We start from the raw sequence: 22,793 nt of genomic DNA, 5'->3' as shown, positions 1-22,793 counted from the left end.
GATAACTGCAGCAAAGATTTTCTACAGAGTTTGTCTTCCAGAGCAGGTCAGCTTGTGGAAAGTGGGGTAATGTTAACTGGAGCTGGTAGTCCTGTAAAAAAGATAATTTTGAGCCGGAGGGGAAACAGTTGCAAAGCCAGGCAAAACTGATCTTTGCTTTAGAGTTAAATCACCACTGGTCTGGACCTAGTTTTGTTTCCTTTACCAGGAAGTCATCACATGGGGGGGGGGGGAAGCAAGCCAAGTTAGCTCAATGCATTTTAACTGAATGGAAGAGGCACATTAGGCTCAAGTTCTTAAAATAAATTTCCATAGGAATTCCTGCCAAACGTTAGAGACCTCAAAACTGCAGGTAGTCATCAATTTATGATCACAGTTGGAACCAGAAGTTCTGTTGCTAAGCTAGGTGGTTGTTGAGCCACACCTGATTTTACCATCCTTTTTGTCATGGTTTTATGTGAATCAATGCATAAGTGAATCATTTGGCCACTAAGCAAATCCAGCTTCCCTCATTGACTTTGCTTGAGGAAGGTAGATGGAAAGTTGCAAATTATGATCAGGTGATCCTGGGATGCTGCAACTCTTATAAATACATGATAGTTGCCAAGTGCATAAATTTTGAACACGTGACCGTGGTGATGCTGTGATAGAACTAAGGACTAGTCGTTACTTTTTTCAGTACTGTTGAACTTCAAATGGTTGTTAAATGGATGCTTATAAGTTGGGGACTACAGTCAAACCTCAGTATTCAACTACTTCAAAACTCATTGAATTCAATATTCAACGTTTTTTGAAGAAAATCTCTTATCTTTCTACTTGTACTTGAAGTGCAAGGTAGACCTTGCTGGCATCAGCTGACTCCTTCTGGCTGAAATACAGGATCACATGGTTTGCTCAGGACCCATTTTAGTACTCGGGAAGAATCCTGGATGAGTACCTAGGTACCACTGTATCTGTATACTGAATAACAGTAGATCTCAAGTGTTTCATACTGGAAAGCTTTACCTGGAAAGGCCCTCAACTGCTCCTTTGAACTGGGTGCATTGCCTATATACAACACTCAGCTAGATGGACCCCTGACCCTCTTTCATATAAAGAGGCTTCCCATGTTCCTGTTATAAACACGGAAGTCGTTTTCACCAAAAACATGCTAAGTTGTCAACTCTTCAGTATGAAAAAGTCACGTTGCTAAAAGAAAAAAGTAAAAGCCAATAGTTTCTGAATGGAATACATACTGAACGTTCAAGCAAATTACACTGGAATAAAAAATACCGTCGGCCAGACCTACGGTTAAAAAATGCCCCTGGAGGCCATTGACAGCACACTGAGCCCCTGAACTCCACGGCGCCCCTCAGAAAAGCCGAATCAGAAACACCCTCGGTCGGCGGCCTAGCCCGTTCCTGCGGGAGCAGCCCGGGAACCTGTATAAGTCTCGACCGATTGCAGGAGAAAGCGGCCGAAGCGCGGCCTGACGTTCCGCTACTCAGGGCCCTACGAGCGCGGTCGTACGCAGGTTCCGGGGCTCGGTCTTGACGAGATGGCGGAGGAAGGAGTGCAGGCCGAAGCCCGACGAGCGGGCGAGGAAGGCGAGCTGCGGCCGAGAGGCGCCGCGGAGCCGTCCTCGCGGCGCCTGGTGCTCCCCCCCTCCTGGCTGTCCCCGGCGGGCGAGCTGCCCGCGCGGCTAGGGAGCTGGTATCCAGCCCTGGAGGTCTTGGACGTGAGCGGGACGGGGCTGTCGGTGCTGGGCCCCGAGCTGCTGGACCTGGCGCATCTGCACACGCTGCTGGCGAAGAACAACCGGTTGGGGTCCCGCGGGTCGCTCCCTAAGGGCCTGGCCAGCGCCCCCCTGTGCCGCTCCTTGCGCGTCCTCAACTTGAGCGGCAACCGCTTCACGCACTTCCCAGCCTCGCTCCTGGGCCTCTTCCGCCTCCAGAGCCTCAGCCTGGGGAGTAACCGGCTCCAGAGCATCCCCCCCGCCATCCAGGAGCTCAGCAGGTGAGCCGGCTTGGAAGAGGGGCCGAGAGGCTCCCAGGGAAGCCGGCTGCGGGTGGCCTTCCGAGCCGAAGCTTTGGCTGCATTTTGCGGAAGGGAGGCGCACCGGTGCCCTCGATAGAAAATGCGGCGGGGCTCGTTGCTGTTCCTCGAAATGTGAGCTCTGCTTCAGTCAAGGCACCCATCTTTTAGAAGGTCTTAGTGGTTTTATACTACCAGGTGATTTCAAGTGGGGCATCAGCTCATTCGGTCTTTTTCTTGAGTGTTGATAATCTGGGAGTGTTCTATACATAAACTCCCAGTAGTCTCTTTTTTAAAAAAAGGATTTATTATTTGCTTCTTCAACCCTGCTTTTGGCGGGGGGGGGGGGAGACCTTGTTTCATCACACTTGCCATATTTATCTTTTAGTGATTTTGTTGTAATTTCTTTGTTTCACTGATGTGACACGAATTTAATAAATTATTATAATTATTTAATTATTTAGAACTTTTATATTATTAGACTACTTGTGTACTGCTAAAATATAGGCAACCAATAGTTGGCAGCAGAAAGCTTTTCCTGTCCTTTATGGCCATTTAAAGGTAGTAGCCATCTGGATTTTTGTAGCTTTGGTTGAATGGACTTAATACAACATATTTGGCTTTAAAAAATACCAGACGGTGCAAAGATAATATTTATTAAAAAATGCAACATTATTTGAATAGCTTAGATGAAAAATAGATTGTTTCATATTTTTTTCATCCAGGGTATTCAAAATGTTTTGTGTTTTTCAACTCCCGCAACACTTGTTTCATAACTATATTTTGGGGCACAGAAAAATCACATTCTGCTGATCTTGTATCTCTAGTGAGATCCACAAAAGAATGTAGGACAGACATTACAGTATGGGAGTAGGTGGTCTTTCAGGTAATTTCAACACTCATTCATTTTAACTTTAGTTATAGTTTAATATAAGAGTTTAAGAAACATCCTTAGGATGAGTTTGAGAATTGAGTTTTATTTTTGAATAGATTGGTTTATTACCACCACTTAATGCTCCATGATACAGTTAGATAGATTTACGCATATACACAAAGTTACAGTATTGATGGTGAGCTTTGTTTTGGTGCCTTTATTTCCAAGAAACTTATGTTTGTGGGAGAATTGTAGCTTAAAAATAAATTCATAAATCTTTTATTTGGAAATATAAATTTGGCCACCTGCAAAATTGTTACCTTGAATCAATTTTTCTACAGTGAAATGCAAAAGTTAAGTTTCTTCCTCTTTTCCATATTTTCACATTTCAATTAAAAAATACAGCCTCGTTTCAGGAAGTAATAGTTGAAAATTATTCTGTTTTAACAGAAAGGGAAGAGTATTTGTGGCTAATTTAGATCAATTTCATTTAGTTTATTGTGTTTTGTTATTTCTCTTTATATATTTAATGAATATTGTTAATTTTAATTTTGTTCATATAGCTATCTTGTAATGAAAAGAAGGGGGGGTTATCTGCAATTTATACAGTATCTATTTTTATTTTCATTCTACTATCTGTTTTACATATTATAACACTAGGATTGTTCAGTCACAGTGTTTTCCTCTGTTCTGCTGTTTTGGAAATAAAGCATATTAATTACACTGAAAAGCAAAAAATGGGAAATATCAGTGAGTAACCATAAGAAGCCTGGGACATGAACAATGGTTCTTGGGAGTATAATGAGTCTGAGTGTGCACCAATTTTCAGGAATAGTCATTTATTCTCCAAGGGTCCTAGTCATAGAATCATGACATACTCGAGTAAAAAGAAATCTTTGTAAAGGGGAGGACATGTCTCAGAAATGAGAGTGCAAATGTGCTTCCAGTTCAAATACAGTTGTTCCAGTTTTCATCATTTTAGTCCATATCTTGTTTTCTAGTCACCATTGCCAATATTTCAACTCAGGGACAGTTTGTTTAATCTGTTCTAATCTCTCATTGTAGTTTCCTACATTCTTCTCTTTTCAGTATGATCAGTTTGTTTTATATATTTAAGAGGCTTCTGTAAAGTTAGAAAAAAATAGTGCAAGATCCTCTTGAAAATAATTTTAGAGTAATGCTAAAAGTATTTGGTAAGTACAATTTGCACAATTCCATTTTCTTTTAGAATCTATTGATAGCTGATTTGCAGACGTACAGTCATGTAGTATATTTTTCTCACTATTATTTTCTGCTAGTATTCTCCATTTTGGTATGATGTGAAGGTGTTGCAGGCATTGCCTTCAAACTTAAGAATATCACCTGGTAATTAATTTTGTGTATTTAGAGGCATACTATTTCTGAGTATTGTGGTTTTGTGTTTAATTATTAAATTATTGTTACTATTAATTATTAAAGAATAGTTAATAGAACTAAGCTTTTCCACAAAGTTCACTACACTCTAATGCTGGAATTGAGAGACCTAGGTCCAAATATCTATTCATTTGTGAATTTAACGGATGACCTTGTGCCAATTGCTTCCACCAAGTTAGTTTTTATGTGCTGACTTGAGCTTATAAACAGACAGAATGTACTTATTAGGAACAAAAATACTGTGTATCATGTCAAGATCAAAGTTCTCTTTTTCCCATATACTGAAGAGGCATAAAAACAATTTATTATTTAATTTGATGTGGACCAATGTGGTTTGTGCCAGTTCTCAATTGGTAATAGATGAAGCAGCACCTAAATAGGACTCAAGATAAATCAAATAAGCTTTATTAGAGGAGGAGCACAGCAGTTGCCTCTCTAGCCTCACTCAGGCTTACCAAGTTCATGTGGGCTTGGCCCAACCATGGCTTCTGTTATTTTTCTTCTTTTCATTTTGCATTTCCTGGGGCAAAATAAAGCATACTCGCCTAATATCAATGTTGTCAATGTATCACCATCATTACTAGATCAGGTGTCAGATAGAGCCATGGTGGTGCAATGGTTAGAGTGCAGTACTGCAGGCTACTTCTGCTGACTGCCTGCTGCCAACAGTTCAGCAGTTCGATTCTCACTTAAGGTTGACTCAGTCTTCCATCCTTCCGAGATCAGTAAAATGAGGCCCCAGATTGTTGGGGGCAATATGCTGACTCTGTAAACCATTTGAAGAGGGCTGTAAAGCACTCTGAAGTAGTATATAAGTCTTAAGTGGTGTTTCTGTTGCTATTACTTGATCAGGTGTCAAATGACTCCTCCCAAATATTTCAACAGAAATAAACACAGAAGAAAATAAAATCACCACGGCATCTCACTCAGCAAACTGGCAGGGCATTTTATTATCTTTGAAACCTCTTCTAAAATAGGATTATGACCAATCAGAAATATCAATCCAGATGCCTGCTACCTTCCTGCAAGTACAGCTTTAAGCATAGGGATCTTCAAAGGGGTGGGTTGGGAAAGGAATGACAAACCATGTAATGCAAACTATGGCTCCTGTACTTGTATCCAAATTGGAATACGAATACAGAGATTGGGTTCACTTCATGATGCATGTTTCATAACTTTTACGTGTACCAGAAACCTACTCCTTTGAGGACTTTGTAATGCTTTGCTGAGTATTGATTTCTTTCTGAGTGGTTTCAGCAACTGTCTGGTAGAAATTCAATAGGCAACACTTATTCTCTTTGGGAGGCACACATCAGAGCTTGGAGAGAGAAAGAAATTATTTTTCATCATCTATTATTATTTTCTTGATAGCATTTTTTTTAATTCAAGGAACCTATCTGGAGGAACTTAACCTGGTGAACCATTTCCTCTTCCTTTGCTTTTAAGTTTATCTGTTAAAGTTTCTTTAATGCAATCATTTTGTAATATATAAAAGGTTGAGGTCTACTGATTTATGTTCTAAATGACATGTTGAATAAGCACTATCAAAAATGGATGCAAACTTTATGTATTGATTTTTGTTTCTCTTTCAGTTTAGAATTTTTATATCTTGGAGGAAATTTCATTACTTCCATTCCACCAGAGTTAGCAAACCTGTCTTCACTAAGTTACCTAGTCCTCTGTGATAACAGGATACAGAGTATTCCACCTCAGTTGGCACAGTGAGTATGTCTAGCCATGTTACGCTTTTTGATATCTGTGTCCTGAATTTAGTTGCCTAAGCGTTTTTGTGTGAAAAGGAGAATATATTCTATATATTAACATAATCTCACAATGCTGCATCACAATCAGCAAATTGTACAATAATTGTACATGCTGATCTATAAACAATACTGGTAGATCGCGATTACTGTGAGTTCAAATAGTGTGATATTTGATTTAGTGAAAATTATATACCGTACTATTATACTAGATATACTATTTCCATTGAACCGAAACCAATTACAGATAGTGCTTGAGTTACAACAGCATTTGGGACAAAAACTTCCATTGATAAGCAATACTGTCGTAATGTAAAGTATGACATCACATTATCTCATGACTTAGTGATGGCAATCCCTGCAGTCTCTGTTGCCATTATTAAAGGAGGATTGTGGCGTGTTAAGCAAGTACCTCCTTGCAACTTTTTGCTCTATCCAAAATTAGAATATATAATTACTGAGATTAAATTAATGAGTGATAAACTCCCCAAGTTATGTCTACTAGAGCAGATAAAATTGCAATCATAAACTTCCTGGTTCACTAAACTGACAAATTTTGTAAGATGCTATGGCCTTCCTGTCTCTTGCATAATGGGGGAACAATCTCAAAAAAGAGCTGCCCAAAGAATTAAGGATATTGAAGCACAAAATGACATGGCCATTCCTAGTAAGGTGGGTAACTTGAAATGGCTGAGCAAATACAAATGCACTTTTCAAGCAGACAACTGCCAAAATATCGTAGGGAAATACTCACACAAGCGAGATTTGAACAGCTTGACACAATGGTCAGATATGGGAGATTTTACTCTATATCCTATAATGGATATCTCTGCATCTGTGGAGCGGCAGAGGTTGAGGACTTGGCTCACATCCTGTTTCACTGCTGCCTATGTAAGAGGGTGAGAGACAGGTACCTTGACCTATACACTAAGTGAATGACCTATTGAGACCCCCATATCAAAATAACTTACCTTATGTGCAGCCAGAATTTGAAAATTACATTTAACACAGCATAGTACCTGAGCAAAATGGTTTGGCTGAGATTGGCATATGTGAGACTGATTGGGGTAGATTGTAGGGGTGATAGTAAAATATAATTTTATCATATTTTATCTATTTATATCTTAAATTGCCCTATTTGATTCTAATTTCATTTTAAAAAATATTTTATCCCATTTCATTTTAAATTGTATTTTATTTCTATTTTATTCTAAATTATATTTTAACCGATTCCATTCTAAATTGTTTTACTGCATTTTAGTATAACCAGTGTTTGGAACTCTGCACCTTGATATGGTCCACAGGCTAATCAATAAAGGTATTACTAAACAAGCAAATAGGGAAAACAAACAGGAGTTTGACAAAGGCCAATGCTACGTGCAGAAAGGACTGCTGAGAAGAGATAGGATACAGTTGATAAAACTTGAGAAGGAACCTCACCATTTTCATCAGGAGGATATCAAATGAGAATAAAAAGAAAGTGTAGCTAAAACACAGAAGCAAATATACTGAAAATTATTTTATCCTTGAATTCATGATATCTAGAGGAGGATGAGCTGAGAAGAGCTACCTAAAAGCTGGACTTCAAAAATGGATTTTAATGAACTTCAAAGGAAGGTAGATCAGATCCATTGGCTTGAATTCCTTGAAAAAAATGTTCAGGAAGATGGGAAAACCTATAAAACAATTCTCATAACAGAAAAAAGGATAAATTCAAAGCTACCAGTGTGTACATGTGCAATTTCTCTAAAATACTTCAGAGAAAAAGCAAAATTTACAGAAAATGGAAGAAAGAAAATATAACCAAAGAGGTAGGGTGTCAAGAAACTGTAGGAACTAAAGGCTAAAGTTCAGAATGTGGTGAAGCTTGCAAGAGATATCAAAGAATAAAAAGGTTCTTTATGTACATTAGAAATGAAAGTAAAACAAGGCATTTTTGAAGAAAAAGTGGTGAAGCAGTAATAGATAATGGCGAGAAGGCAGAATTTCTCCTGTTTTGTAACTATTTTCCCTCTGAAGATAAATGGAACTCTAGCTGGTCATTATACAGTACTGCAGAGGAATGAGAAAAGGCTAATTCAGGATAGACAAGAAAAGAGAACTTAGCTACAAGTAGATCTCGCTTACTGACTGCCTCATTTCATTCCATTTGCATGGTGCAAAAGAAATAACTGATCAATGTCAAATTTATGATCTTCAACGTGTCCCTCAGTCATGCGATTATCATTACAGTCTATATACATTGATCTGTGCCTGACCTGTTGCTTTTCTTTTTCCCCCCATTGCAGAGCAGAAAGATTGGGGAGAAAGGGATTACAAGAGAGTTAACAAGAAAACATCAGCAAGAGAGTAAGCAGGGGAATACATGTTTGGGTAGAGCAATTGCGACTCCCAGTTCCAAGTGTGCTGTGGGATGCCAATTATTTTGATGTATATTCCCCATTGTGAGCCTGCTCTCTCTCTTGTAATCCCTTTCTCTTCAACAAATGTAAACACATTAATTCCGTTCTTGCTAATTATCCCAGCGTTAGCATTAGCATACCAAAGGGTGGGAAATGGGCAAAAGGAAAGCAGAGTCATTGTACTGGAATCTCCAACTAGACTGGAGGGAGAGATTAAGAGGTTGCTGAACTTGGACTCCTTGCATTGCAAAAAACGGCACAGGTCTGACCTCCCCCAGAACTTCTGTGACTGTTCCCAAAGAAATATCACATAAGTGATTAAAATAAAGCTTCTGCTTGAGACTATTCACAAGTGGTTCTGGTTGCTTGTGCCTGACATTCACAGTCATGTATTTATTTATTTTATTTTAATTCCATTTATATCCCGCCCTTCTCCGAAGACTCAGGGCGGCTTTCCCACTTAATAATTGCTTGCCAGCTGGTCCCAATTGTGGTTCTAAATGTAATCAGGGTAATGCCCTAAATCTACTGCACTCAAAAGTATACATGTTTGTTATAGAGCAATGCATATCATCCTATTTTGGTTTATTATAAATTAGGCTGATTTTTAAAATTATTGAGTTTTGAAAAACAGCTTCATTATTCTAAAAATTAATAAGGAATATAGAGTTTTCAGAAAATGCAAAAGCATTCTCTACTATAAAAAGGAAAAGGCCAGCATATAGCAGAGTTCAGTGGCTAAAGGAGTGGTGTAAAGCGGAAGGCTTTGCTTATATTAGTGACAACATCTGCAGCTAGTGCAATAAAAAACTACAAAAGAGAAGGTTTGCATCCATCAAAGAAAGGGAGTGAGTAACTTGGCATTAAATTTACGGATTTTCTGGAGAAACATTTAAACTAAACAAAAGGGACAAATAGTTGATTGATACAGAACATTTCTATCCCCAGCAATCTAAAACTAATAGGGTTATCAGTACTTGTAACATAGATGTTTGTGCACATAAGAACATCAACCTTGCTGTTAAGGAAAATCAAGCTTTTGATAGCGTGTGCCATTTTGATAGTGTGTGCCATATCATCTGCACTAATCAAACAAGTGGTAAGGAAGTAGGAGAACTTGGGCACAAAACAGATTATATAGAAAGTAAACACAGGATCAGTCAAAAAGGACTCAAATGTCTGTATACCAATGCACAGAGTATGAGGAATAAACAGGGCAAATTAGAAAATCAAGTAAATGAGGGCAGATGTGATATTGTTGCCATTATGGAAACTTGGTGAGATGAAACCCACAAATGGAATGTACAGCTAGAGGGATTTAAATTATTTTTAAAAAAAAAACCAGACCAAATAAAAGAGGAGGTGGAGTTGTACTCTATATAAGAAATAACTACATTTCTATAGAATTAGAGCATAATAATGAAAACTGTCTAGAATGCATAAACTGAAGCATAATGTCAGCAAATAGCCCAAGCCTGCAAATATGAAGTGAGGAAAGCTAAGGCTCAAAATGAACTAAGGTTTGTGACAAAAGTCAAAAATAACTAAAAAAGCTTATTTCAACATGTAAAAACAAGAAAAAAGTCAATGAATGAGTGGTCCATTAATGGGAGAAAGTGGCAAGAAGGTGATAAGCAATAGGGAGAAAACAGAACTGCTTAACTATTTTTTTGCATCTATTTACACTAAGGGAAAAAATAGTCCAACTTATCAAAAACAGTACTGTAAAAAACAGATTAGAAATATAAGATAAAATAGACAAGAAAATGGTAAGTGAGCACCTGTCCACCTTAAGACGAATTCAAATCACCAGGACCAGATGGATTATTTATTATTTATTTATTTATTTATTTATTTTAATGTCAATACCTGGGAAGATTCTGGAAAAGATAATTAAGGAATGAATCAGCAAACAAAGTCATAACCAAAGGCCAACATGGATTTGTGAAAAACAGATCATGCCCGACAAACCTTATTGCATTCTTTGACAAAGTGACAAAATTAGTGAACCAAAGGAAAACAGTGGATATAATTAGTTGGGCTTCAGTAAGGCATTTGATAAAGTAGACCAAAACCTACTACTTGATAAGATAGAAAAATGTGAGCTAGGCAGCATCATCACCAGATGGATTTGTAACTGGCTGGCCAATGTGTAGTCCTCAATGGAACTTTATCCACATGGAGGGAAGTATGCAATGGGGTACCCCAAGGCCTTGTTTTAGGCCCAGTACTCTTCAATATTTTCATCAATGATTTGGATGAGGAACTCATCAAATTTGCAGACAACACCAAGCTGGAAGGAATAGCCAACACTCCAGAAGATAGGCTTAAGATACAGAAGGATCTTGACAGACTTGAACATTGGACGCTATCTAACAAAATGAAATTCAGTGGTGAAAAAAGTAAGGTTCTACATTTAGGTAAGAAAAAACAAATGCACAGGTATAGTATAGGTGGTACCTGGCTCAGTAGTCGTAACTGTGAGAGGGATCTTGAAGTCCTAATGGACAATCACTTAAATATGAGCCAGCAATGTGCTGCAGCTGCCAAAAAAGCTAACACAGATGGATAGAATCAAGATCATGTGAAGTGTTAATACCACTTTATAATGCCTTGGTAAGACCACACTTGGAGAGAAGCAATCTAGAACTATGGAGAAATTTCCTGACTGTTAGAACAATTAACCAGTGGAACAACCTGCCTCCAGAAGTTGTAAATGCTCCCAACTCTGGAGGTTCTTAAGAAGAGATTGGACAGACATTTGTCTGAAATGGTATATGGTTTCCTGCCTGAGCAGGGGGTTGGCCTAGAAGACCTCCAAGGTCCCTTCCAACTTTTATTCTGTTCTGCTCTATTAGTACTGTAAACTCCATAGAAAAATCCCTCTCTGTGTTCATATTTTTTATAATAGCTTCACTATGCATATTAGGGAAGTGCAAGTAAATAATACCTGTCATCCTGGAAGAGGGTTTGTTGCTCCTTTTGGTGGTAGAGTCTTACCATAGGTTTTCTTGTCTCTGATTTTCCAGGTTGCATTCACTTCGTTCTCTTAGCCTCCACAATAACTTACTGACATATCTTCCTCGGGAGATCCTCAACCTAGTTCAGCTTGAGGAACTGAGTTTGCGTGGGAATCCTTTGGTTGTGAGGTTTGTCCGTGAACTGACCTACAATCCTCCAAGCCTCCAAGAACTGGCTGGACGCACTATCAAAACTCGCAATATTCCTTATGTTGCTAGTGATCTCCCTGGAAATCTCCTTCGATATTTGAGTCTGGCCAGCAATTGTCCTAATCCTAAGTGTGGAGGTACATTATTTTCTTTGCTTTTTATGTACTTATGTAGTAAAATTTCAAAACCCTCTGTTAACAAACTATTATTGCATTCAATTTGTAGAAAGTTTACCACAGCTTTTTATCTATCCCAAATAATCCCATCAGATAACTGATTCATCCTGGATCAAATATCCATGTTTGTTTCTTAATACCATCTCTTATCAATTGTTGTCCAGTTTAATATAATAAATCCATTAAATCAGCATTCAACCAGCCGGTTAACATTTAGAGATAAAAAGCAAATCAGAAGACAAACTTTAAAAAGTGTAATTAAAACCCAGGGTTGCTTACAAGAACGATCATCCTGCCATAAGGATATTAGCAGTTCTGGGTGAAAATTCCAATTTTTATAACTTGTGTTCAAGTTATTTAGAACTGTCAGATTCCAGACATTTTATTAAAAGGTATATGCCTTTTAATAAAACTTGTTAGTCAGAAAAAATACTATGGAACTCCTGATTTTTTTGTCACAATAAACATGTTCCCTAAATTAAACTCAATGGTATTTATTCTAAATAAAAGTGAATAGATTTTTATTTTCTATACATCAACCCAATCTAAAACACTGATGTCCAATTTAATTTTTGCACCTTCCAAAGAATCATGTCGCTGGATTGGAATAAGTTCCATCTACTCTAGTGATATGTTTAAAAAACTGATAGCCGACAGCTATATAACCAACCAACCAGCCCCTCAAACAAGAGAGACAGTGGTGCCATTGACTTGATTTAGTTTAGCAGCTGTCATAAACTAAGGACCTGATGACTTAAAACACATGTTTTGCAGAACAAGATAGGAAAGGGCCATGGAAAATGATGTGTGTACATGTTTATACAGTAACTGCAAACACTATTTTAAAAACATCCTTTCTTTTCTCTTTAGGAGTCTATTTTGACAGCTGTGTCCGCCAAATAAAATTTGTCGATTTCTGTGGGAAGTACCGTGTTCCACTGATGCACTACCTTTGTTCCCCAGAGTGTTCTTCCCCTTTCAGTTCTGCTTCTCAGAGTTCTAATTCCCAGAGTGAATCTGATTCAGAAGATGAAGCTATTGTTGCTGCACGCAGGATGCAAAAGGTTCTTTTGGGATAGGAAGAAAAGATAATACAAGAAGCAAGTGCCTGATGTCCTTTGGAATGGGCTTGCCTATATTATATTATTCACTGAAAATGCACCTGTATGCCTTAGAGAGAAATTAGTATAAAGACATCTTATAGCTTGCTATCTTGAGATGTTTTAGGAATTCTTGGCACTGGTGACTTGTTAGAGATGTTTTAAACCAGGGGTGTCAAACTGCCGGCCTGCGGGCTGGATGCTTCATGCTGAAATCGCGCCCACCCCATTGCCGGCAATGGAAAAAAACTCACGATACGTCGTGACATGTCATGTGACGTTGCGAGTTTGATACCCCTGTTTTAAACACTTCATCTCTCAGACTGGCTTTGAAGTGGATTTTCTTTAGTCATTGTGATAACATGCTTATCTAAGAATACAGAGTGGGAGTTCTTTAGTAATGTGTTTAGCAACTGCTGTACTTGAATATTGTTCTTCCCATAAAGCTGCTTGGGCTTTATATATTTATTTTTAGCAAAATTCTTCCAAAATGCACAAATATCAAAATGTGTTACTTCCTTCTTTTGGTTTCACTGCCTATGATCAAATGCTATGCTATAATACCATTAATGTGCCTTTCCATATTTTTATACCAGCTTCATTTTTCTGTCCTTCAGTGCATTCTTAAATCGTACCTCCAAAAATTTGGCAACAAAATCATTGCTTTTTGGTAGCACTTTTCCTATTTTTTTCACCAAGAACTGAAATAGGTATATTAATGCATGGTGAAAGACAGACAGAAAAAATGTATTTTGCCATTTAAATTGTCCCAATTTCCTCCACAGGGGCTAAGTTCACTGGGCTGCTGCAGTGCTCCCTATGGCTTCTGCTCTTGAAAGTTGTGGTTCACCAGAATTGGGAGTTTCTAATTTCTGTGTTATGCTATAAGTGCATCATTAGTGCCTTCCTTGGGTTTTCTTCTTGAAGCCTGCCATTTTCTAACTAGTGAGAAATATAAAAAAATCACTGTTCAAATTCATTTAGAGCAAGATCATATATAATTACCTATAATTTAACATAATATAACTTTCTTTTGTAAAAACTCAGACATTTTACCAATCTATTTCTTCTATTCCCTTTATTGCAAAGTTACTTACATTATATCCTTCCTCTCTTCCCTTGTTCATACTCAAATTTAATCTTATCATACATGCATTTTGTAAGATTTTGACCCAAACTTCCTGCCTCTTACATTTCTAAGCATGTTGTATTGTTGAAGATACCTCATATATTTAGGAACATGTCTAGTCTCTGCAAAAGATAAATATTCACAAAAGAGTTGCTGTTTATTAGGCATCACTAAGTTTGTCAGTGACAGTATGTTGGTGAACTTAGGCAATCATTTTTAGCACACAACACTTGCAGTATCACAGACAATTGTGATTCCCCTTTTCATGCAATAAATATGCTCTTCTCTACAGATTTGTGGTTTAATCTTTGGTGTTTCCTTTGCAGACTAAGTATTATCAATAGTAATCCCATGTTGAGTGCTGAGTAAAAATAATACTTTTGCAATGGACAGCCTCTTTTCTGAATCACATTAGGAATTCTCTCAACTACATAGAAGTCTATATGCATAAGTGAGAAGAAGGGAATCTCATAGAAAGATCCCTGCATTTTAGGGAGAAAGGAATGCAGTATTATTAACTGGGATCATTGCAAGATTTGTGAAAGAAATTGGGAGCTACGGCTATTTCTACTTTTCCATTATGGCTTCTGCCTCCAGTGAAAGGTTATCAGTTTGATAGGGTTGGTTTGTGGACATGCATGAATACATATGTATCATTTACTCCCAAGGCTGAAATGGCTCATTTCAGAACCATCGCAGTCATTTCAATGGCTCATTTCATACATATATACAATATATATAGAAAGAAATCTTATGGAGTGAATGTGGTATGCATCCTTGGCCAGAATCCCCTATCAGATTAATTTAAATTTAGATTCAGGTGTCATTGAACTCTTGTTTCTACCAATCTCAGCCAACTGCAGTGCAATAGTGTATTGCAAGTTCTTCAGCATCTAGAGAACAAGAATAATCTGAAATAATTTTCACAAAGAATGTATAAGTGTTCAAGAAATGCTGATTTTAACAGTAATATATATTCTTTCCCATATTCCCTTGTTAATATAATTTAATTTACGAAAATGATCAATAGGAAAAATCCTTTTTTATCATAACATGAAATTAATATTGCAACTTCAACTTAGAATTAACTCCTATATATTCACTACGTCTGGAAATAGATTTATATGGAGTGTTTTCAGACTTGCACTTGATCATTATTTCATTTTAGCATTATACAGTAGTTACAACCGATGCACGTAAGCATATATTCATTCAGTCTACAATTTCCATCTTGAGAGTGAGTCTCATACTTCTTTCCTCTAAGTGTTTTATGTCATATCAGCCCAATTCATGATTTTGGAGAACTTAAAATGTTTGTAAATTATTTGCTGACATTTATGTTGGTTCTAATTAAGATACAATGTAACTAAATTTTATTGTTTTTCTTAGGTATAAGATCTCTATTTTCTATGTTAATTTATTAATGATTTATATGCTTAATGGAATCTTGATACTATTTGATGTCAGTCCTATACAGGTAAAACCTAATATTGATTCTTGTTTAATCTAGCATTTTTGATAATATATTTAGGCAATATAAATTTTCTGGTTTTTCCATGGATTGATTTTATTCTAAACTGTGATTCAAAATATTGTTTGTACATGTGCTCCACTGACAGGCATGCAAGTTTTCATTAAAACATTATTTAGATTTTTTTATTCTTTCTTTCTATGGCATAAAAGCCAAGTCTGAATGTCCTTAATGTCCTCATTTCTTTTGCTGCATATTCTTCCAATCATTTCTTTATCCATTAATGTCAGAGGGAAAGTTTAAAAATTAAAAATTAGCACTTAGGATCTGTACAGAAAGTTTGGAGACAATACCTGAAGCAATTTGTATAGTTTTTGTATATTTATACTTCCCACTAGTTAAACTTTAAACAATTTTCTTGTTGAATATTTTAATATGGTTTGCTTGATGCTTATCACTCTTTCTCAAAGAAAATTGAGTGGCTTTTCTGATTTCTTAAATTTGTAAAATAGTTTAGATTGCTTGCCAAATAATATCTTTAATTTATATTCTATTTAGGATTATAGATCAAAGATATGTAACCAACAATGGGAAATAATCATTTTTATCATGCTGTCTTTTTAACAGTCATCAATGGGCTTTTTGGTGAAAAGAGTATTGCTGTTCAGACAGATGTTTATAGTGTAATAATAAAGTTTCTATCTTAGAAACTGCCAATAAGGAACACTCATATTTGTATAGCAACTTGGTTGAATCTAAAAAAAAATCAATACATGGTATAGAAAGAGAAATTTAGAATACATATTTAGGAGACATGGTTTCAATAATCTTAAGATCTATTCTAGGCAATATGTCAGGAGAAAAGGAATGCAGGAGGGATGGAAACGTACACAAAATCACATACTGAAACTATACTCACATACCATTCCTATTAGAAAAAAATGGAAGGCTGCTTAGGACACTTGAGTTGAAAAAAGAGACTGATATAATAAATATTAGCAAACAGCGAATAATCTGCAAAAATAACAGTGAAAAGAGGTTAGGGTCACAAGAGAAACTAAAAGCATTGAAAGGGTCCCTTTTGGGCTATACCAGTCAAAAAAGAGGTGATTTACTTCTAGGAAATTATATTTGGTTAGCGAGAGGAGACCCTTCCTTTGCAGAAAGGGCTCCAGCATAGCAACTAACAAAAGGAGGAAAGGAAACAACCCAAGGCAGGTTGGAGTAGCAAGGGAAAATTTGGCTACTATGAATCAGTTACAGGTCAATTACAGAAATATGAGGGGGCTTGTGATGTCATCTTGGAGCCCCTTTCTGTAGTTATGGATAACACTAGTGCCTGAAGAACTGAGAAGTGCAAATGTGGAAAGGGGGAAAAAGTAAATGGTAGACTAGCTTGACACATGCTAGCAAAACTTGGAACAATTTATAGGTAGTCATCAACTTATAACCACACTTGGGATTGAATTTCTGTTGCTAAATAAGCAATCCACAACCTTTCCAGCTCTCTGGACCGGTGGCAGCAGCTGTGAGGGAAAGGGGATGGTTTCATCTATTCACGCTGCTTGTGCAAACGCAGCTTCGCATGCTCGCCTGCCACTTCCAAGGCCTGGTTCCCAATGAGTTGCAACCTGGTACCAGGCCACGACCTGGGGTTTGGGACCCCCATGCTAAATGATGTGCTTAAGAGTTGTACCTGATCTTACCATCTTTTGGGGCATGGTGATTAAGTAAATCATTAAGTAATTGTGGCCATTAAGCAAATCCAGCTTCTCCCATGTCAGAACCCACTTCAGCCCACATCTTAAGAAAGTAGGACTCTTGGAGACAAGATTTTCCAAGCAGGAACTTTTACTAAGAAATAGGAGATAGCAGGCATAAGAGACAGGATCGATATTTTTAAAGTGTCCCCAAGCAAACCCCACCCCACAGTTCATTCGGTCAGTTCCAGATCAGCCAAGCTCCAGGTGGTAAGCCCATCGTGGGAAAGGAGAGAGAACAGTCCGTTTGCAGCAGGATCATTTCCACCCTCCTCACACTTCATTCAGAGAAACGAACCAGATTCTGGAGGGCTGCATTTCTCCTCTTCCCACCCCCTTTCCTAGTTGCCCGTAAATTGAGAGGGAATGCATAGTGAGAAAGCAATTGATTATATTGTGATGGATAGCAGGCAGGCGGAATAAACAAAGGTTACATTTAAGGAAGGAAGTGAAAGCCATAAAGTCCCATGCCTGTTCCCTCTCCCCCTTGGGAATGGCAGAATCCAGGGGAAGATGAGATTTGGGTTTAGCTCAGAGGAGATAGTTAGAAATGAAATATACATGGATTCTGACACCCCGTTAACTGCATGCTGGAAACCTCTGGAAGTTCATAAATGACGATGACATGACCCCAGGATGCTGCAACTCTTGTAAACACACACCAATTGCCAAGAGAGGAGGAAGAAGTTAAAAACACACAGAAAAAGGAGCAAGACCAAGAGATCAGAGACAGGTAAGATTGACTAGAAGATTAAGACCTAGATATAATTGAAAGAGATGGAGAAGGAAAGTGGGATTTTGTCAATGAATACAAATGGACTAAATTCTCCTACAAAAAGGAAAAAATTCTTTACACAGCTACAAAAATTAAAAATGGATATAATTTGTCTCCAAGAAACACATATTAACAGACAACACTATAAGTTGTTAGAAAAACCCAAAATTGGTAAACTTCACTTTGCATTAGCACTTCAAAAGAAAAGAGGAATAGCTCTATACATTAAAGAAACAATGAACCCTAAACTAATTTATGTGGATGAAGAGGGGAGAATATTAATGGTGGAAATAATGATGGATCAAAAACAGACACATGGTAGCAATATATGCACCATATTTTACCAAAAATTACATTAAAAAAATATTAAGAATTGAATTATAGAAATCTCTATAATAGGAGACTTCAATGCAATAGCAGATGGAACTTTGGACTATAAAAGTGCTAAAACAAGGGAGAAAAGGAGGAAATATATTACCTAAAGTTTTTTTTAAAAATGGCAGAAGAACTCTGTATCCAATATATATGGAGAGAAAAAAATCCAAAGAACTTACAATATACATTTTACTGAAGTAGACATATCATAAATTGATATGATATGGACATCTTTGGAACTTAATACAATGATACAAGAAATTGAGATAGAAATTAATATTTGGGCAGATCCTAACCCGATAAAAGATGACTTGGAGAGGAACCAAGAAAAAAATTAAGATGGTCTTTGAACAAATCTTATACTGAAAGAAAAAGAATTTATACAACTAGCAACAAAGGGAATGGATTTTTTCCCCAAAATAAACAAGAAACATCGCTTCAAAATCTGTGGGATACGGCTAAAGCATATTTCAGAGGGTTGGCTGTAACCTATACCGCTAAAAAGAATAAAGAAAACAACAACAACAGATGGATTCGTAGCTGGCTGACCGGCCATACTCAGTGTGTGGTCCTCAATGAGACTGCATCTATATGGAGGGAAGTGTGTAGTGGGGTACCCCAGGGCTCTGTTCTAGGCCCAGTGCTCTTCAACATCTTCATCGACGATTTGGATGAGGGGATAGATGGGGAACTCATCAAATTTGCGGACACCAAGCTGGCAGGAATAGCCAACACTCCAGAAGACAGGCTTAAGATACAGGAGGATCTGGGCAGACTTGAACACGGCGCTATCTAACAAAATGAAATTCAATGGTGAAAAAAGTAAGGTTCTACATTTAGGCAAGAAAATACATTTGGGCATCTAGAAATATTAATGCCATCTGCTTCCCTGGGTGGATTTCATAGTATTCCAAAATGTCTAAGATAATTCTTAAGTTATTTTTTATTTGTCTTTTAGGTAGGACTCGGTTTTGGTCTGTATGTATGAATTCAGTCAAAAATTTCTTTAATCTTTCTGCTATTATTGAGGCAAAAATTTTGTAATCCATGTTTAATAGAGATATTGGTCTATAATTCTTTATTTGCGTCAGGTCTGAGTCTTCTTTAGATATTAAAGTGATGTTACTTCTGACCATGTATTTGGTATTGTAGCAATAGTAATAGTGTATACCTTTTTTAATGAAAATTATCAGAACTTTTGATCAGTGACATCATCAAAGTAAACGAACCCACATGGTGTTGATTACGTCAGCAGATCATGGCCCTATGCGGAAATAACCACCCTATTTTCAGATAAGGCATCTTGAATCTATCCCCCATCAATAAGTCAAGGCAATCAAGCCTCTGGGTACATGATTAGCTTAACCCTAGACTAATTCTATGGACATTCAAAAGAAACAGAATAAGCTAAATAAAGTAAATAATTAAAAGAGTCCTGTGTTTTTGGGAAACAAGCCCTACTTTGGGGAGCTGTGTAATAATAAAAATGCTTTTTATTTCTAATCATTCTAGCCTAATGATGCTTTTAATTTTTGTGGAGTTTTAAAAATCAGCGCCTCAAAAGCAGGGGGAAAAAGGAGGTCCTAAAAGGCAGCCAGGGCTTGCATTTAACCCCCTTTTTTCTAAAAGGTATTTATTTCTAGGATTTTTAAAAATCATTTTCTCGAATGCATGGTGGGGAAAAAAACCATTTAAAACCCGCAGCTGGTTTTTACCTTTGTAAAAATCTAAAGACACATATTTTGTCAATTGAGCCCTCAAATCCACATGTACATGTAACCATACGAAGCATGGCCTTAATAAAATTTATTCTGCCCCCCCACAGCAAAAAGACAAGGAATATTAACAAGAATTAAAATGCTCACAAGGGGCAACCAGCCAGGTGGGAAGTAGACTTGTTTGGGCATGTTAGGGCTGCGAATCCGGGCACCCGTGTTTGTGCCTGATAGTAAAAAAGGGGGTTAGGCCTTGTTTGGGACATGCCTGGGCATGTCATAACCCGTGATTCTGGACAGGTGCAAGGCTCAAGGACATGTCATAGCATGCGTGGGGGAGATTGTACAGGCAGGTCTGAACAGCTAGCGATTTAATTCCAGCAGTCTTTTGAAGATGGCAAATACTGATGGAGATTTGTTTGATGTAAATTTGACCCCCAAACCTCCCAAGCGTGGGCGTAGAAAAAGAAAAGGACCTGAGCTATATGGCTTCATTGAAGACAACAAACTTATAAAGCCTTGTTGTTGCAGATTCTGCAAAACATCAAATGGTAGGTAAATATAAAAATTAAGAAAACAGTATTTTGATTAGTTGAAACAGCTAGACTAATTCTACCTTATTTCCTGTTTTAGAAATGGTGGAATCTCAAAATGTCAGCATGCCTCAGATTCTGAAAGCGTGTATCATTAAAATATTACACCATTGTTTAATGGGGTGTCTACAATCAGATGAAGACCATGCGGATGGTACCAGTGAAACAGAGCTTATTAACAGCTTATGCTTTAGACTTTCTATGCCTTATGTTCTCCGGGTCATCATCAGTATTTCTGACAAAGTGAATAACTTATATTTCACCAGGGATTCCCTTGGTGAGCTCAAGAGATTCATACATCATATCGCAATGAAGCGTAAACCACTGTCATTAATGTCAAAGATTGAAGCTGAATTGCCATTGTCTCTGAAGAGGTTCATATGTCACAATGTAACAGAAATTGATTACAAGAAACTGCTAACGCTATGAAATTTATAATAAAATGTGCTTTACAAATCACATGAAAGATGTATTATGTTTTTTCTTTTGGTGGCCCTCTGTTTAACCTTGTTAGGTGTTAAACACAGAGATACAATTTAATCAAAGCTCATGTGATATTATCCAATCAGGTTTTCCTGATGAGGCAGGGGAGGCAGTTTTGCAAAAGGTGAGAAGAACTCACTAACTCTGATGGGATTAATTTATGACATCAACAGCCTGTATAAAAGCATGGTCCTTACTGGGGCAGTCATGTTTGATGGTTTCTGTCATACCCAGAGCAATTTAATCTGCTAAGAAGAATCTTTTCAGAATGGAAGTTACTAATGTAAGTAGTTTATGCCTAATTTTTGAAACACTTAGATGCCTCGGACATATGGACATATATACTTATCATCTTCCTGCCTACCCTCCCCCCTCTCCCCTTGGATTTTGGTCACACCTGGTTATTGGCCACGGTGGGAGAGTGGCTTGACTTTCCATTTGCAGCCCCATAGAGGTGGGAGCTCTATGGGGTTTGCCTACCCAGAGAATATCTGGTCCACCTCCAGGAACAGAGTTGCAACCCGTCGTGAGAGGGCGGGGGGCGGCCTGTCTCTGGGGGCACCCAACTGAGTGGCAGTGAAGTTGGGTGGGGACCTAGATATCTGTCTTCATGTTTCGATCCTCCCATGGACATAACTAATGGGACGCCTATCCTGGACTTGCTAGACTCATGCGACAATACACCAGCACGGACTTATATGCCCTCAGGGGAGCCCCCCTCTCCTGGGTGCGACCCGCCTCCTTAAACACTCTTAACCTCGATGACGGGCCCGAGTTTTGGGACCCTGAGAGATGGCTGGGCAGGGGCAGGGGCCGTCAACACAAATTTAATAGAAGGCCTCTGATTATTTTTTTTATCTAAATTTTTTACGGGGTTAGGGAGAGGGGTGGGAGATAGGGGTTGTCTGGCTATGGGGGGTGGCCAATCAACCATGGCTCAGGCCAGACTTGGGTCCGACCGCTCGGGGGGAGAACGGGGTGTGGTTGTCTCCGGGGCTCATGAGCGGGTTGTGGGATTACCGATTCCCACAACGGGGAATGGCAGCAGGTGGATAGACAGAGGGCGGTATCGTTACCGGGAGGGCCGTCTCCGCTATTTGCAAGCGATGAGGCGCTCTGACCCTCTGCCTCTTCCTCGAGGTTCCGGGAGCGAGGATGTGCAGCCTCCTGAGCTCCGGCTGGTGTACCTGAATGCCAGGTCCGTGGTTAACAGAGCTCCCCTCGTCAGGGATTTAGTTGAGGGTGAGCACGCGGACCTGGCTTGCATCACGGAGACTTGGTTGGGCCCAGAGGGTGGGGTCCCTTTGGTTGACCTCTGCCCACCCGGCTTCCGGGTGCTACATCGGCCACGAGCTCATGGTAGGGGTGGGGGTGTGGCGGTGACTATGAGGGAGACCTTATGTCCGCGGGAGACCACCGTTCCTCAGATAGTCGGGTGTGAGTCTCTCTTTGTGAGATTTGGTTCTGAGGCGCAGTTGGGCTTGCTGCTGGTGTACATTTCGCCTAGTCGCACAGCGGCAGCCCTGCCCGAGCTGCTCGATATCCTCTCGGGGTTGGTGGTTGAGTTTCCCAAACTTATTGTTT

General features: G+C 38.4%; 1 protein-coding gene across 1 annotated transcript; it reads left to right on the top strand.

The window, feature by feature from the left end:
* The first annotated feature begins 935 nt into the window (after positions 1-935).
* LRRC58 (leucine rich repeat containing 58) lies at positions 936-15,693 on the top strand. Its single transcript, XM_083356238.1, has 4 exons — positions 936-1,995; positions 5,893-6,021; positions 11,492-11,769; positions 12,679-15,693. Exons 1-4 carry the CDS (start codon positions 1,538-1,540, stop codon positions 12,885-12,887), a joined length of 1,074 nt encoding a protein of 357 aa, XP_083212364.1. The 5' UTR covers positions 936-1,537; the 3' UTR covers positions 12,888-15,693.
* The last annotated feature ends 7,100 nt before the right edge of the window (positions 15,694-22,793 follow it).

This window comes from Vipera ursinii, assembly GCF_947247035.1.
Source record: "Vipera ursinii genome assembly, chromosome: 2".
In the NCBI taxonomy this organism is placed as follows: Eukaryota; Metazoa; Chordata; class Lepidosauria; order Squamata; family Viperidae; genus Vipera; species Vipera ursinii.
The sequence above is the reverse complement of the archived record's forward strand: the minus strand, read 5'-3'. Positions and strand labels throughout refer to the sequence as shown.